The following is a 19,283-nucleotide window of genomic DNA, read 5'->3' as shown; positions in this document are numbered from 1 at the left end:
GTTAGCATGATAGAGAGAGCAGTTCAGATCCATGTACTCCATATCATCAGGACGTGCTTGAGTGGGAACGGAAGTTTAGAGACCATCTTATGGAAAACACTTATTCGCGAGGAGGCTTTCAGAAATAATTTTGATACGTTTGACGTGAGATCAGCGTCTGGAAAATAATACACTTCAGTTGTTATTTTATGTGATGCATATTTCAGACAGATGACAGGCAGCATATTTTTGAGTAACTAGGACTTTCTCTGCGCTTTTCATCTATATATTTTGATCTGGGATAAAAAAAAAAAAAAAAAAAAAAAAACTCTTTCATGTTTTAAACTTTCTGGCAGAGAAGCAGACAGAGATTTTGTAAATAGCTGTGCGGTGCCGTACTATTTACCTTTTCAACTACTGATGAAATCAAGTACGTGTTTGTGTCTTTCGACACTTCCAAGGCTCCAATTACGTTAGCAACAGAACGGTTAACATTTTCCACTGGCGTGCCACCAATAGTGGCTCGCGTGCCACAGATTGAGTAACCCTGGCTTGGAGCATCGCATGTTCCATCAGCTGAAATCCATATATTTCTGTCACCAACACTTCCACGAATTTGGTTAACAGTTCCGTTATATACACTATCAATATCAGTCTTTTTCAAAGATTATTCCTTTGGAATTTTCTGTTTTGTGTATTTCTCTATAAATGTTCTGAAGAAAAGATCTGATTTTGCGAACGAATGTTGGCAATAATTAAGCTTCACGGAAATCATTGGCACATGCTACGCGACTGAGAATTCTTGAATGTTTGAAAGAGGTTCTGAAGCTTTTCACAACCTGGTTTGTGTGTTCGTGCATATATATATATATATCGATTATATGGAGTATGATAAAATAATGTTTTTCCGGGGGAAATAATAATTTCACACAATTTACAAAACAATACAGAAGCATCCATTGAAAACGCACTGCACCCAAAATCATTCACAACTTTTCCCACCTTCTCTTTCTTAGAAAGGCCTACTATTTAGGCATCTTGAATCAATGGATTCCTCCAAAAGCAACTATGTATTACTTGCGCCAGAGGCTTGCATAACTGGTAAATGGCTAAATTAAGTATCTCCAAATTTCTTTGCTATTCACAATTCCAAGAATGACGACGCACCAGGTTCTTCCCCCTGCATTTGCCGCATTCCAACAGCAGTTGACTGTAAAGGATCGCTTATCACTAGTATCAGACTCTTGGTCACTAATCAGTCTATAGGTAAGGCCAACGAACTCTGCTAGAAAAACGATTATGCACGCATGAGTAATGCGTAATGGGAATGGAAGGGGATGAGAGAATGAGCATACGATAAGGCAGCAAATGACTTCTAAACCTGGAAATTGCACTCTTTCTGAAAATGTCGTGAAAGATAGAATTTCTAGCATTTTGCTATTAATTCTGGACTTCCATTATAGTGATAATGTTTTAAGAATAAAGAGTGGAAATAGTCCACAAAGCAGTATTTCTGTATCCGAACTAAAAACTTGTGCTTATTAGTACAGTAAGACACTCCTTCCAGAAATTCGCAACGATGACTTGAGTACTCGCTTAACTTTTGTGTGGTTTAATTCCAACATACTCAATTCGAATCGATTTATTAAATTTTCGTTGAAGTTGTGCGAGCTCAAGTTTGGTTATATCAATAAACCTAACCGGTTTCATTAAGTGATACACTGTCAATGCCTGCGTGACATCGTAGACCGGTGGTTCCCAACCTTGTTTACCTGGCACCCCCCTTCGTGAACCCTATACAATTCGTGATTCCCTGTTCGTCTGATCATTTGTGCGATTTCAGATGGAGCCTTGAATTCTCAAATATTGAATAATAATTATTCTCACCAATTTGTGTTTATTTCCAGCAGAATTTCCACATAACATTGTAGTAGTGTTATTCTTTCCAGCTTTGTTCTTACTAGATATTTTGTGTTTGTACAGAATTTAATTTAATTTCTCTTTTTGTTACAATATTTGCAGTGTTTCTGACAACGAATGTAATTTATTTTTGTCAATAGCATGTGCCCCTTACGCCCCACCAGGTTGGAATCACTGTCTTAGACGGTATAAATATATGTATATATATATATATATATTCGGAGAGTAAAGTAAACTCTGTGAGAATGTAATTTTAGGAAAGAGAGTAACCAAGAAACGCAAGATACCTACGAATATACATTTATTTATGAATGGCGAAAATTATTCTTGAAGTATGCAAAGCTAATATGATGTTTACAGAACGCTCATTTAAATCAGTTGCATGGCATGACGAAAAGTCTTTCATTAACTTAAACTATGCCATATTACACTCACATTTCAATGACGGGTGCTTACATGCTTATGATAAATCAAAGTAAGTGAGGATCAGAATATCAGTAAGATACCGGGTAACATACTGACGTTTTCCACATAACTCATTAACTTTTCTCTCTATTGTGACAACGAAATTAAAATATAAGAAATAATGAGAAATAATCGAAACCTTCTTGCAAATCCAGTTCGCAATATGAAGCACCAATTTTCGAGCTCTGACTGAGTACATTATTGGGATTCTTATAACGATAGGGAAAAGTATTTTAACTTAAAGGAAGGAAATATAATGATTAATCCAGAGACCAAGATATATATATATATATGCACGTTAGAAATAAAAATTTAAACAATTTTTGCATCCTAGTTCAATATCTTGACCATCTCTGAATAAAATCAACACAACTTTTAATCAATATTGCGACAATATGGTAGGTGAATTTAAAATAGAAACATACCAAAGTAGCTTCCTCATGTTTCTTCGTATACTAATATAACTTCTAGATGTCGCAGCTGCGATATAGAAACTGTTCATTTAAATATATTTACATTTTGTACTGTATTTCGAGTTATTCAATTTTGCTATTTATTTACCTTTTAAAAATTAAAAATAAATAAAAATTAACATCTTAGGTTCCTGCAGGAGGGACTCAGCCAGAACCTAAAAATTCAGTGCTTTACAGTGTAGTAGCTTCAGAGATAATTTTACTCATTGTAATATCATAAAATAATAAATCTATATGGAACGGAACAGTAGTAAGTCTATATATATATATAATTTTTTTTTTCCAGGCCGAGAACATCATGACTCTGGAGTTGGACATGCCTGTACAGACTACAATGTATTACCATAGACCAAAGATTGCTCCCAAAGTTCAAGCGGCATTGGACGCTGTTCTAAGTACTGTTGAACGAGATGTTGATATAGATGCAAGCTTTGCTGCTTTGAACAAGGACGGAAAATTGAGATCTAGTCGACGTGAAAAACGTAAAATTAAAAATAGGTAAGTGTTCGTTAGTATAGTTCATAACAAAAGTACTATGTTTATCTCGTACTCTAAGTTTCAGCGAGCTGAACACATTTACTCCTCCAGAAGTGAATTATAGTATTTGCTGTAAAATACTTTGCCTGTATATTTTGGTAGCATTAAAGAAACCATAGTTACCACAGAAATGGGCTAGGTGAACGAGCCACATTTTGTACTTCACGCAAACAAAGGATATAAGTTTAGAATTCAAATAAATATAAACAAGTTTTCTGAGAAATAAGGACTCGAATTACTGTTGCTTATGTAATATAAAAACTTCTGGTGCCATACACTGTAAAAGAACAGTACATGTTTTCGAAAGTATGTATTGTAAGATATTTAACAATTGCTGGGGAACAAACATATTAACTTATAATTTTCGGGAACACGATTCCGGTACATCAAGTGATCAATAAATGAGTACGGTATTAGTCCAGCTTTATTGTCGAAAGATAGTTGAGACTTCTTGCCATTCAAGGAAACAGGACGTGATAAATCAAAAAAGAGAGAGCACTTTGGAGAGGGAGGGTATGAAATGCTAGTTGCCGTGAATGCAGAGAGTTCTGATCATATCAGCAAGGCATATTGCCACCTCGGATAGCATAGGATCCTGCATATTCGTTTGGCATGCTGTTGATGAGCGTGTTAAGGAGAGCTTAAGGTATGTTGTCCCATTCTTCCTTAAGGGCAATTTTGAGCGCCTGAAGAGTCCGGGGTGGGGATTCCTCTCTACAACGCATTTTTCGAGGGTATTCGAGGCATATTTGTTGGGATTAAGACCTGGGGAATATCCTGGCTAATCCATGACGATGTCTTCCTCTCTAGTCTCTGTAAGTTGGACAGTTCTCTGTAAGTGAATGGTGTCACCCATGTAAACAAAGACCGACTACATACACTACGTGGCCCAGTGTAGCCTAGTCGCTAACACACTCGCCATTTGTGCGGGCGGTCTCGGGTTCGATTCCCGGTAGGGACACTGGGTCGAAAATGTGTAAAAGCTTTTTCAGGTCAGTCATCCTGAGTGAGCTTTTTCTGGGCTTTCTTCACTCACACCATACCTGATGGTATCTGACATAATAGTCTCAGGTCTTTTCCTTCCTTCCCCATTCCTTTCTTCCTCTGCAATCCTCAGATAGTTTGATCGCCGAGGGACATCGTTCTTCATACGTGACCGGGTAACAGGCCGTAAATGACGAAAGCTCAAAAATATAATTCCTAATCCGACCACACTACGGAAAAGACGAACATATCCTTCAGGATCTCGGTAGAATACTGTTCTCCAATAACGGATCCTGCGTCGAAAATGTACAGTGGTGTGCTTCCATTTTTCATTACGGTCGCCCATACCATAACTCGACAACCCTTAAACCTGTCACATTCACGGATGTACTGTCGATATATTGTGCTCTCTGGTCCCTTAACACCATGTGATGTCCAGAATCACTTGTCGCACAGAACCGTGATTCGTGTGAAAACATCACATTGGACAATTTCCCTTGGTCCTAGTTACGATGGTCCCTACACCCCTGCAATCTGGCACGACAGGGAGAGGGGAGAATGGAACACTTCACTGGCTTCCAGACAAACAACCTAACACTATTCAATCGTGAAATGGTTCTGTGAGACAATGGACATCAGAAACATAGGCAAATCGGGCTGGACTTTCAAATCGATTCTATCTTGCTAACTAGCTTATGTACCGATCCTGTCGAATTGTTGCGCAACTTCCATGACCTCCGCCATGCATACGTGTAGCTGTTCTTTTTGTAACAGCGGCTGTCTGAAGTAATGCATAGGCCCATTACCGTCCAAACTGTGACATTGGACGGCCTCAAGCGGACCAATAGCAGTGCCACGATCATAATCACTTAGAGGAATCCTTCATGCTGTAACAATATCTTGTATTTTCTGTATAATTTTTTAATATATTTTCTTATATTTCCGGGCAATGTGTGATTTTAAAATAGGCAATAACCAGTTCGAAGAAGAAGAATTATTTTCAAATTGATTCTAAAATTATTATGTAGAGATGGTGATTTGATGAGTTTTTGTTTTAGATTATCATAACAAGGAATTGTAAATAAATATAATTCCGGATCCATCTTAAAAGGAGGATGTACACATAATCTTTAAAGATGTGTATTTATTTTAGTAATTGTGTGCCACAATAAAAGGAAGGAAAATTAAATGCCATATAAACTGTTTTATCAGGATTTTCGTAGCTTGTTCTAATTATAAAATATGACTGAGGGCCTTTGTATAAGTGTCGTCATATAAAATATTGCGGTTGTCGTTATATATAATTTTGGTGGTTTGCCGCCAGGAACCTTAGGAGATTTTGACTAAGTTTAGTAGACAATCTCCTAAACAGTAAAACCCAAGTGTGCAGATTGTCTTTAAGGCTACGTAGTAAGTTTGTTAAAATCGGTATCAAAACGGAGTATACTTTGTTAAGGAGTGGCACAAAGATTCTTAGAAATAGCAAAATGAGTCTTCCTGATATTGGAAATACATCTGCATCAGAAATGAGCTTTTCTGACCTGGCCGATCTCATTAAACAACAAATGGAACAATCGAAGCAACTTAACAGTAAAATTGATCAACAAACGGAACAGATGAACCAACATATAGGACAATTAAAGCAAGATTTTGGTAACCGAATGTTTCAACAAACGGAACACATGAACCAACATATAGGGCAATTAAAGCAAGATCTTGCTGAGCAAATGAACCAACAAGTGGGACAATTAAAGCAGGAATTTAGTGAACAAATGACACAACTCAGTAGTAAAATTGACCAGACAAACCTACGAATTGAACAAAGTGACCTTAAAATGAAACGAATCATACGTAGATTCACCGAAATGCAAAATTCTATCGAAGTGGTAGAAACTATAGTTAATGATTACACTACCCAAACAAATGAATCTGAACCTTCCATAGAAACAACAGAAAATGCAGATCCTGAGTTTGCACTGGTGAAATTTGCCGAGTGTTCGCAAAAACATACTGCTGTATTGGTTGGATCAGATTATTCTAACTTTTCTCTTCATTCGAATGTTTTTGATTGCATTACTGATACTGTATGTATTTTGATTTTGATATGTATTAATGTGCGAAAAGTTATGGTCATCTTTGTCTATTAAATGCTATTGGTTGCTTGTATTCCCAGTATATTCAACATGATATTAATTCTGGTGATGAAGTAATGGAACCGTTTAATGATATGTACACGACATTGGTTCATGTAGCAGGAAGAAAATTGATTCCAATATTCGTGAAACTCAGAAAGAAAATGTGTGTTTTTACCAATGTTTGTAGTGATTGTTCGATTGAGTTAGAGCTATTGAAATGTTCCCTCAACGAAAAGACTAAAATGATAATAGTGAACAATCCGATGGTGCTTTTACCGAATGTGATGCAGTGCGTTGATTTCAATCATCTAGGTATGACATCACAAAATTTTGAAAATCCATCAATGGTGCAATACAGTATTAACCCAAACCAAACTAACCTTAATCGAAATCAAATTCGAAGTGTCCATGTGAGATTAAACTGTGATACCAATGTAAAAGGTGATGTTAAATTCATGTGTACCGGTAATGTAACCGAACCTAATTACAGAAGAAACAAAAACCGTGGTAGGACAGACTACCGTGGATATCGTGTAAAGGACAAATACAGATCCGTTAGGAGACACGACATTTCGCCACCAGTAAAACGAACGAGAACTGAACCTAATTTTACCGGTAAGATAACCGAACCTAACAGTAATAGTAATCGCGTAACCGCACCTAATCTTGATAGCAACAGTAATAATAATCGTACACTTAAGAAGCGTGTACTCATTAGATCTAATTTCATTCGAATTGGATTTCATAGAAATTTCATAGACGGTATAAATTCTCAAAATAAGAAACAAAGAACTGTAGATGTAAATAACGCGCAAGATTGTATTCCGATTTATGACTTTCAATGCAACTTAAACGAGTTCATTGGTCATGTAACTTAAGCCAATGTTGTGGCGTCCGAAAGAATATATTCAATTGATTTCTGTTTTAATTCACTATAAATACCGTTATGATATTGTTTGTTATTTGCATTTCATTTGAATTCTATGATCATTCATTCGTACATTTATGATTTTTGTAAGAACTTATTTTGTTCAAATAGTAACACTTTCTTTTTTTATGAATTGCATTTTGGCACTACAAAGTATACTAGAAGTAAATGGATGGAATTAGTTAAGACTTTCGTTCCAGCTGAGATTGCGACTAAAGTCAACATGAATGTCCTATAACAGATGGCACTAATTCTCAAAATGGGAAACAAGGAACTTTAGAGATATACAACGTGTCATGTTGTATTCTAATTTATGATATCTAATATGAAATAAATGAATTTGTTGGATATGTAACATGAACTAATTGTTGTAATATATTCCCTTAATTTTGTGTTTTGCTTTATTGTAAGTGTCGTTATGATTCCGTTTATCGTTCATATTTTTATTTAAATCCTGTACATTCTTGATTACGATAAGATCTTATATTTGTCTTTTGTTCAAACTGTAACTTTAATTTTTGTTATGATGTTAATCATCATGTTTTATCGTGAATACCATTGGTTTTTATTTTATTTTATTTTTTATTTTATTTTATTTATTTATTTATTTATTTATTTTTTTTTTGAAAATATATGTACGCATTCATAGAACATTCAAAGAACAACCATATGAGTATCATAAATAAATCTTCTTCAAAACCTTCATTATGCCCAAGTAAATAATTATTAACTTGTAACGGACATTTGAATGGACCCGAAAAGGACTTAAAATTAAATAACATTAAATAATTTGTAAATCGAATTTCGAATGTGCCTTATCATCGTTAAAATACGTAAATAAATGAAGTCAATGATAAAGCTTAAAATAAATATGATATATATTTACATAAATTGTGATTTTAATATATACGAGGTGCATTAGAAAACTCGAATGATTAATATGTATTAGTTAATAAGCCAGGATTCTTTTTTTTTTATTATTTGTAAACTCAATAAAAGAAAGTCCTATATTTCGGGCGACATCATGTAACTATATCTTGTATTTTCTGTATAATTTTTAAATATCTTTTCTTATATTTCCGGGCAATGTGTGATTTTAAAATATGCAATAACCAGTTCGAAGAAGAAGAATTTTCAAATTGATTCTAAGATTATTATGTAGAGATGGTGATTTGATGAGTTTTTGTCTTTAGGTTGTCATAACAACGAATTGTAAATAAATGGTATAATTCCGGATCCATCTTAAAAGGAGGACGTACACATAATCTTTAAAGGTGTGTATTTATTTTAATAATTGTGTGCCAAAATAAAAGGAAGGAAAATTAAATGCCATATAAACTGTTTTATCAGGATTTTCGTAGCTTGTTCTAAGTATAAAATATGACTGAGGGCCTTTGTATAAGTGTCGTCATATAAAATATTGCGGTTGTCATTATATATAATTTTGGTGGTCCTCGCCGCAGGATTGACGACATTATAACGCAATCTATCAAACAGACTACTAATTCACTTTGAACAACAGTATTGCACTGATAGCGTTCTTTACCGTATTTAACTATCTCATGCATACCATCTTCCTCTTATTTAGTGTCGCAATCTTCTTCTGATAATGATGCTCACATTGCACGGCTGCCTTTACTGATGGGTGCAACGGCTCACTAGTGTCGTCTGCTGGTATATTTATACAAACAAAATCACAGAGCCATGTGTACAACTGCTTGTTCCCTAACAGTTGTCAATCAATGTAACTAGCGGTGTCATACGCTGTAGAAGCAATCTTTTGGATTCGATATATTCTCTTTTACATTTTTAGACTTCTCGTATTGTATTCTCAAGTTTTCGCATATCACTTCAGCAGACAAGGAGATACAGGAATTATTTTGGAGATTAGAAGAGTGGGAGTTCCGTAATATTTGGGGCGTCTCGGGCGAATTCAACGAAGTGTTTCCTGAAAAATGCTCTAATTACGTATAATTCGAAAACTTGAAATCCTTGTCCATTTGGGATATTCTTGTGAGAAGAAACGGTCGTGGTATAATGAAATGAAATCTTTGAGTTCAACATCCAACGATTATGCCCTTTCGGCTAAGGGAGACGGATGATTAAGGCAAGTGAATGATGATGGAAGACTTGATGGAATGAGAATGTAGGAGGAAATGGGAGTACTCCTAGAAAACCCATGAACACGATGTCTCCACAAACTTAACTTGGCTGGGGATCGAACCAAGGACTCTACACGCCAGAGGTAAGCGCTTTATCACTGAGCCAACGTGCCCGCATGGGTCAAAGAGAGTGAGTGAGTGATATATACATATCGTGTATTTTACGGACTATAAGACGCAGTTTTTTCTTCGAAAAATTGTTTCCAAAATTCAGGTGCGTCTTGTACTCGAAATTAGTATAGAAATGTCCAGTGTTTGATTTAAAATTCCCGCCAGTCTTAAAAATGGCCATATATTCAATGCCGCGGGAAACCTATCTCTATCTGGTAACATTGGATTCAACTGGTAGCAGCAGTGCACTGATGCGACAAACATGAGTTGCGGGGGTTCACAAGCTTGCTAACACTGTCTCCCTCCTGCCCCGACATCTAATTAAAATGGTAAAATTATACGGTATTTTTTTAAATGCTTAAAAATTAAGGTACGTCTTATAGTCTGTAAAATACGGTATATATATATATATATGTGTCAGTCTGTATTATGTATGTATGTATGTACGTACGTACGTATGACTGCACACACATTATATGCAGGCAGCTAACGTCATCTAGTGCACATGTCCGTGTATATATTTTGTGGAAGTCAAACATCTATCCCATAGAAAACAACGTTTGAAAAAAGAAGGCACACGCCCTGTTTGATCAAAACTAGAAATTTATTATGAAGTTATTGTGGAACAGACAAATGCACAGACACGCATTCAAATGCATTTTCATCCTATAAATTGGGGGTCGCGGTGGCTCAGTGATAGAGCGTTCACCTCTGGTGCTTGGGGTTCCTGGTTCGATCCCAGCCCTCGCCAAGTGAACTTTGTGGTGGACAAACACCGTGTACGTGGGTTTTCTAGGGGTTCTCTCGTTTCCTCCCACTTTCTTCATTCCACCATTTTCATTCATTACTCATCATCATCGTCTCCTTTAGCCTAAGTGGCATAACCGTGGGACGTAAAACTTAAAGATTTCATTTCATTTCATCCTATAAATTGAAATGATAGAAATGCACTTCAACAATACTGCTACTACTAATAATAATTAGTGATGCTTGGGTTTTGTGAAAGCATTGTAAAAGTTTATTTTTTTTATTTATAAATTACTACCACCTATACGAATTTTATAAAATTTTCGTGGAACATACTTTTTAAATTCAGGGGGGAGGGAAAGTATTCACTCATTGATTGATTGATTGATTGATTGATTTTGAGTTTTACGTCCCGTTCAGCAGCGAGGCTATATGAGACGTGGACCTACTGATTAACGTGGAATCCGAACCACATGAGCTCCCGCCGGGAATCGAACCCGGGTCTCCCGCGCCAAAGGCGCGTACGCAAACCGCTTAGCCACGGAGGAGCTCCTCACTCATTGATTGATTTCATCCCCAAGCAATAGGAATTTGGGAAAGCGTCATAGAAGTATGTACCAAATACTATAAAAAATGTATAATGTTTACGAAAACGATCGTGCGACATTCTTTCTTTCCTTCTTTTTCCAATTGCAGGGTGTTAGGATGGAGTTAAACTCACTGCCTTATTCTCGGCTGATTCTAAACTCAAGCATTGAAGATGATTGAAAGGATTCTGCAACGTATATTCCATCACAAGAGATATTTTTTCCGAAAGTTATCGTGCAGCATGATTTTTAAGTTTCTCTTTGTTCTTCAGTGATTTTAACTCCATGTAATGGGAATCATTAGGAAGCCTCAAAGGAAATATGCGCCATATTGAAAATCATTTATATATATATATATATAATATATATATTTACGGAAGTTATCATGAAACGTATCTTTTATTGTGAGAAGGGTAAGATTCTAGACAATCTACTCCAATCAATAGGATTATTAGGAAGTCTGAAGGAAAATATACGCCATTTTGCATCAAAATCGAATCATTTTGGTAAAAGTTATATATATGAAAGGACACCTCGAAGTATGATGAAACTTATTCTGTGTTAACCCATTTACCCTTGGCCGATTTCACCCGTAACCAATGAGGATAATCGAAATAATGAAAATATACTGTACACTACGTTTTATCAAAATAGTAATTCTCACGTAATTTATACGGGAAATAGTTTTGTATGTATATGTACTAACTTGCAATGTGGGATGACTTTTACTCCTTTATTCTTGATGAATTGTAACTCCAAACAATGAGATTAATTCAGGGGTATAGAAGCAAAACCTGCTAAATCCATTTTTCAATTTTGTCAGGAAACGAAGAAAAAGGGACGTCCTTATGTTTCAGAATTTTTCAACAATTTTTTTTATTTAATGGTCGCTACTTAATGCAGATAAGTGAAATCTGTCACTTAAAAAAATAAAAGAACATAAGAGCGTCACTATTGTCTCGTTTCCTGACAAAAAAATGGAAAAAAAAATGGATTTAGCAGGTTTTGCTTCTATACCCCTAAATTATTCATGTTGAAGGAAGTTATCTACCAAGTCTCATTAAAATCAGATAAGTTTTGCAAAAGTTGTCGGGGAGCATACGGACACACACACAAATGCCGATCGAGTCGAATGGTAGAGGCTTCGCTGCTCTCGTTTTAATAAATCACGTTTTTTGTATTGAACTATTGTGTATATACCACACAGTGTTGTAAATTTTATCCAAGAGGGTCTGTGGATAGGTATAAATTCATACTATATGTTGGTTAGTATAGTTTTCTATATATATATGTATGTATATATATATAATATTTAATTCTATGTTGTTAATTTTTCTTTTTCAGACCGAAGAGTGTAAAACAGTTCCCCCAAACCTCAAAGCCGGACAGTGTAATTTCAGTAATATATCCCCAAGCAAGAGGGTTAGTACCAAAGTAGAAAAATACGGTCAGTCCTACGCATCAGAGGATCATTGCACCGTCGTAGCTGTAAAGCATAATATCACAAGGACTCAAATTAGACTTGTTAAAAATGAGATATACGATGATGAAGTGAATGTGGAAATTACCTCTAGTCAAGTAACCGATTGGTTGAATTGGATCACTTTTCTTGGATTTTGGTTCTTAGTAATTGACATCCTTTATTTTTTCTGTCTTATTTTTTGGTGTGTTGTATTCGACATAATGTTGTCATGATTGTTGGTTTGTGTGCTCTTTTTTGTATGAGATTTTTTTTAAGTGTGTGGCAAGACAAATAGTTGACATGAAACTGCATTTTATAGAAAACTTTTATTCATAATTATATAAGGCCCTGTCTTCCTACCAAAGATTTTTGATACTGTATCCATTCCAATTCGATAATATGTTTCTGTGAGTATTTCCCTCACATCTTTCTGAAATATACCAAAATAGTCATTACAAATTATTAGAAATCAGTTCAGTTTGAGGATTTGTATACGACCACAAATCACTGCGAAATGAGGAAAGCACTTAGTGGAATAAGAAAGCATGCTATATTTAATAAGAGTATTTCAGTGAATTGTATTTTGTCATTCATCCATTAAATTTCCTGTGCATTAATTTTCTGTTTTCTTTTGGACATTTTATTAAAATTATTTTCTTTCTTCATTCTGTCATGGGCCACGAGTTTAAAATATATATATATAATTAGGCATTTCATTCAAAATTTGTTTGTTTTTATTTCTAATAATTATAAAATAATTTCTAATTAAGGATTTTAATGTCAAGAATATATACATGTAGTCATTTTCTCAAATTATATTTCAAACCAATTATTAGCTTTATTTGTTACAATTTCAAAATATTAAAAGTTGGTCTACTGTTTTTATTGAAGACTGACGTAAACAGTTGTTATTGAATTAAATTCGAATTTGGGAACCAGTGTATATTTTGTATACATGAGTTGTCAATGGTTTAGTACATTTTTGTATAGTTTACAAAGTTTGTGTAAATATATATATGTGTGAATGTGTATGATAGTAAATGTAAATGATGCAAGAATGAAATTTCTGTTTATAGATTTTGAGTTATACATTTTTTTAAAAAAAATTATTTATTGAATTCGTTTTTGTTTGTTCCTATTTTTCATATTTTTATATATGTGTGTTCGACAATTTACTCTGAACTTCAAAACGGGGAGGCACTGTCCGGCGTAAGTGGAAGTAATTTAACTTTGTATTTAAAAAAAAAAAAGTCACAGTATTTCGTGCAGAAAATGTATTGTACGCTCAAATTGCAAAAGTGTTATCTTGCCGGGTTCCATGCGTAAGTTAATGGGATCAAATAAATATCAGTGTGCTTCAAGACAATATTTTCTCTAAAATTGTGTACATATTCCCTAGTAGTGTGTACAACACGTGGATATGCTTTTAACATTTCATGTAATATATTCCTTGCATTGCATTCACCTTTAAAAATTTCTGTGCAAATTACATCAGAGAATGTAGTAATTTTAGATTATTGCGATTGTATACACGAAGCTTCACATGAAAATGCATTTATGACACACTAGATATTAGATGTAAAATGTACAAATCTGTTGCCCTTATATTGAGAGAACTGTTATAGGCTGCTTTTTGTGAGATTTTTTTTTTCGTATGATAGTAGTTATGTCTTAATTTCGAAAATCAATTTACAGGCAGCTAATTGGCTTTATATATGTATAATAATCTAAAAGTATTCTAAGTGTCCATTTAGAATTATAGAAACCAAGTGCAATGGATTTCAAGTTATGTACTCAACTTTTATCATGATTCTATGTGAATTTAAGTTGCACCTTCACCGTATTTTCGTATGATGGATAACTCACTTTTGTGATGTACAGTTATAATCAAATGTAAAATATTAGGATTTGAAATAAATTGCTGTTCTGATTTTTCTGTTATGCTACCATAAAATTGTAACAACAGTTTCCATCCAATATAAGAGTATCAGCTTAGTTGTGAACGTGATGAAGATGTATGTTGAAAATGGCATGATATTCTGTGATATTTTCTGCCTATGATTCACATGTATGCAGATAAGTCATAACCTTATCTTCTTCTTTCTTTTGTTCTTTTCTTTTTTTGATAACATAATGAAACATTGAGGTGACTGAGGGTGACGCGGACGTCCGTTTGTAAGGTCATGAACATACACACACACATATATACCTACATACGATTAATTCATTTCGGTAAGGCACAGCAAAAATTAAACGCACGCTATGGATAGAACCAAGTCACAAACCGATCAGTGTATGTTTAACATTTTTGTTCAGTTATTTTATTGATAATCAATAACAATAAAAGCGTATTGTTTTTGAAACTCGAAGTTAATGTTATGCACTTCGGTTGTCTCGAAATTTATTAGTAAATTTTTGTAAAAAGATTAACTGACTTCAGCTTCAATGGAAACATCGTCTAAAATTTGCTTGTGGAAACAGCGCTAATTAATAAAGATGCTGTGAAAGGAACTAACAATAAAACAGTAAACTCCATATATTGAGGATACATAATAATACTCACGTGTCCATTTTAGGATCAAAGATATGGCCTAAAACAATAATAGAATGATATATATTAGTATTTTTGTTTTCTGTCAGGAAGTACCAATGTATTGTCTTTATTCATTAGAATATGGTCCTCAGAGTTCATTAAACTTGAGAACTCTTGTTCGAACATCTATCGATTATCCATATACAATAAAAAAAAGGCAAACTTAATTTTAATAACCCGATTTGGCTAGGTGTAGGCAGAACACTGAGAAAAATCTGTGTTCCTGTGATTGTGATAACTTATCCTTAGAAAGTTTCATTTTACTGAACATAGTTGTTTTGAAGATATAAACAAGCTTACGCACTTATACACTAATCTTGAATAAGCTGTACATCTAATTTAATTTATTTGAAGTTTCACGCTTTCTTATTCCAAATTGTCTGTGTAATCCTTTCAAACATGGATTCTCCATCCATTTTATCTCATTATTTTCGCTTGTGTACAAGATTTTCCCAGAAAGTAATACCACTGTCACTACTCAGTTCATTACGGCCATTTTTAGTTTCTTGTGGTTGGTTTGGAGTAGCACCAAGGCGTAAAGGACGTGGACGTATAGCTTGACCTGATATGTATGGTTCATATTTTCTAGTTTCCCACTTAGCAGATATGAAAGTCTGCTTAACACATGCACCTCCTCCCCCCCCCCCCCCAAAAAAAAGGCAAACTTTTAAGGAAAGAAGAAATACTAAATACTACTAAATGAAAATTCACAGGAGATAAGGAAACAAGAAAATTTGAAAAACGAAATAAATATTTTTAAAAATGTGATTAACTACTGGTTGGCCATTAAACTGGTGCGTACTCTAACCATATATCCCCGAAGGAGCTTCAAACTATTTGTTTTTCCCTTAAGACAGGTATCGCACTTTGAACGATCTCTTCCAAGTTTTCTTTTTTCTTTTTTTTAAATTTTTTTTTTAATTTTCATTAGAAAAGTCAATTTTATGAAGTAAGAGAAAACAGAACCAAACCTTCGAGGTGACGTAAGCCTAAGTGTGTTTCCGTAACTTATTGTATTGTATCCGTAACGTATTGTTTTTTAATTAACTTTCAAATGTACAGGATAAACAGTAAATCTGCTTTTTTATGACAAATAATCACATTTCCAATAATATTACCTGTATATATTAACTGAATTGTTACCCTAAATTCTATGAAATTGCCATTAATAAAGTTAATTATCATTCAGTTCCAGTGTGGTTAGAAAGCTTTGAATAACTTGATTCACGGCTAATGTAGTTAATTCACAATTTCATTGTACGGCTGTCTAAAGAAAAAATACCGCTAATAAAATTATTTTCAGAATTAATTAATCTGTGAATTTTATTACATAATTTGTTAAATTTATGGGAAGAACCTATATAAAATAATCACTTTTGTTATTATCAGTCTTAGCTTGTTAATGCTAGGGGGAGAATGCTTTCTTTTATTATCATCACTGGTTGAATTAAAATGTCAGATATTAACGTTTCTGTAACAATACTTTCTAGATATATCGTCTTTTTAGAAGGCATGTTAAAAATGGCTTTTATTCACATTTTCATTCGCATAGTGCTAATTTTAACTTCTCATCTCTGGTTGCATATCTTAATATCACACCCCATACACAATTATAATTATTATTTTGTTTCTATGGTAACTCTTAGTCTCTGTAAATCTTAAAGTTAAGAATGTGTAAACAATATCTTGCATGCTTGCTGATCAATATTTCTGGTGTCAGTGTGTCACACTGAAGGAAACAAATTGTCAGTATTTCATTATTTCATTTCTTCTAAACAAATCTGCATATGAAGACCAAATACGTGTATGCGTGTGTGTCTGTGTGTGTGTGTGAGAGAGAGAGAGAGAAAATGTCACATTTCAAAGAAAGCTGCGAAACCGGGAGTGATTTATGTGCAAGTGAAATCGTTGTGTGTGTATGTGTGTGTGTGTGTGAGGGAACAGGTTAAATATCAAGTATATATGGCTGTGTTTTATCGTTTGAGATATTTGAAGCTGAAATGTAAATCTGTTCCACAAACCAAAATTTAGGAAATAAGGTTTATGTATGTTAAATGCTCCTGTGTTTATGTAGTAATTTAATCTATTGCAAGTTATAGGCACATGTGATATATTTACATTTGCACTAAAAATAAAGTACGCTTTACCACAAAATGACACAGGTGTTTCATTTATCATTCAACCTTTTCCTGATTCCTTCACTATTCTAGATATAGTGCCGGAAATTGTTCGGAAGTTGAATGAAAATTATGTTATATTCTGTTCTAATTTACACTCCGCTAAAACGGTATAATCTCATACATTAAAAAAAAAATTAAAAATAAAATAAAATAAAAGTTTTTCAAGAAATACAAAATTCTGATGTATCGGCTCAATATCAAATTCTTAGAAATGAATCGTAGAACTGTAGGCTTTTTCACATGGTAAGATTTATTTGAAGTTTAACGTCCCTTTTCAATAGTAGAGTTATGAGACATATGACATATAGCTTAACATGAGGTCCGAACCATATGCCAATAGGGATGGAACTCGAATTCCCGCATCGACAGCTAGAACTCTAACCTGCAACGAAGAATGTTCAGATTGTACTTAGCTTATTCTCGTTCATCTTGGGATTCAGACACGGGGCTGCGGTAGTTCAGTAGTAGAGCGTTCACCTCTTGTGTATGGAGTCTTTGGTTTGATTCCATCTCGCGCCAAGTGAGCTTTGTGGTGGACAAACACCATGTGCGTGGGTTTTCTCGGGTTCTCTAGTTTCCTACCACTTTCTTCATTCCACCATTTCATTCATTTCTCATCATCATCGTCTCCTTTAGCGTATCCAACATAATTCTGGGACGTAAAATTTAAAGATTTCATTTGGAATTGTCTTACATCCCAGTAGAAGGCACATCTCTTGTGCAAAGGGTTCCTGGTTCAATTCAAGCTCATGAGTGTGTACTGGGCATAGGTGGGTTTTCTCAGGTTTCTTTCCACTATTTTATGATTCTTCTCTAACCGTCTACTTGGAATTATCATCATCTTCAGCGTAAAGGACTTTCAGAAAACAAAAGACAGAAAATTAAGTTTCGTTTATTACACTGAAAAAAATAAATAAATAAAAAGGATAGATATTTGAAAGATATCAAACGCTAGATGTTATGTAAACTGTGCTTTAGGTCGACTGATTTTATGCTTGTGTAATAAACGAGAATTACCATAAATTAGCTAGTGATTAATAAAAATCTGATCCAGTATATTGGTATTGCATAATTTTACTTTCGAGCGACCATTGGAAGCATATGTAGCACCAACTTCCCACATGCACATTCACGAACAGATTATTTTCTAATTCATCATCTGTAATCTGAATCTGTATTTGCAACGCTTTGCTACTTATAGCTTTAGCCCCTTGTTTAGTAAGTAGTAAAGCGAGAAGAATTAATCCTTTAAAGAAACTACCAATGCAATGTTCTCTTTGCTCAACAGATCCTGAAAAATACAAAATGCCACCATACTTTAGATAACATACCGGATAGCGCAAAACTTAACTGAAAACTTTCAGTACCAAGAAAGAGTGAATGAGAGGACGTAAAATGTTCACATAAAGTGTAATTATACCTACAGAGTGTGACATTTATGGTAAAGATGTTCAATACGATTGCCCTCTGCGGTAACGATTTTACACAATCGCAGCAAAAAAATTGGAAGTCTACTGAGGAAAGAATATCTTGTGCAATGACAAAAAATTCACGTTCTAAAGCGTTTTTGAGCTCGTCCAATGATTTGCAGTTTCTCCATTACGTTTCAGTTTCTATGTGACCCAGAAAAAAATAAATCGAAAGAATTCATGTCTTATGAGTACGGAAGCCAGTCAAATTCGTTGCAGGCTTCGTCGAGTAATCTCTAATTCTCCATATTTCTACATAATAGAAGTTAGTCATATATAATCTAGGACATAATCTAGAATAACAGAAATGTAATGATTCGTTGACATTGTCACGCTTTACTTAACCTAACACATTAGCTAAGATTATTAATACTACAGGTATTCATTGATATCAATTGGAATTTCCAATACCTATTTATTGTAGTAAATCACTGATCAGTTTTGTGTTAATTACAAAAGATATTACAATGGTAGTATATAGTACCAAAGATCCGGGGTTAGTTGATCGTGCTATCTAAGACATGAATACATTCTAGCCTTAATTGACAGCT

The 19,283-nt window shown here is 34.2% G+C and overlaps 1 protein-coding gene across 3 annotated transcripts in view; it reads left to right on the top strand.

Annotated features, from left to right (window-relative positions):
• LOC145688111 (kinesin-like protein KIF3B) overlaps positions 1-17,240 on the top strand; it is a 78,801-nt gene extending 61,561 nt beyond the window's left edge. For all 3 annotated transcript variants that reach the window (XM_081761864.1, XM_081761862.1, XM_081761863.1), the window contains exons 16-17: positions 3,124-3,335; positions 12,373-17,240. In XM_081761864.1, coding sequence (XP_081617990.1) covers positions 3,124-3,335; positions 12,373-12,466 — 306 coding nt within the window. In that variant the 3' untranslated portion in view covers positions 12,467-17,240. The remainder of the gene's footprint in view (positions 1-3,123; positions 3,336-12,372) is intronic.
• The last annotated feature ends 2,043 nt before the right edge of the window (positions 17,241-19,283 follow it).

The sequence above is a fragment of the Thermobia domestica genome, chromosome 6, assembly GCF_964235325.1.
Source record: "Thermobia domestica chromosome 6, izTheDome1.hap1.1, whole genome shotgun sequence".
Classification (NCBI taxonomy): domain Eukaryota; kingdom Metazoa; phylum Arthropoda; class Insecta; order Zygentoma; family Lepismatidae; genus Thermobia; species Thermobia domestica.
This window is presented reverse-complemented; position numbering and strand designations above follow the sequence as displayed.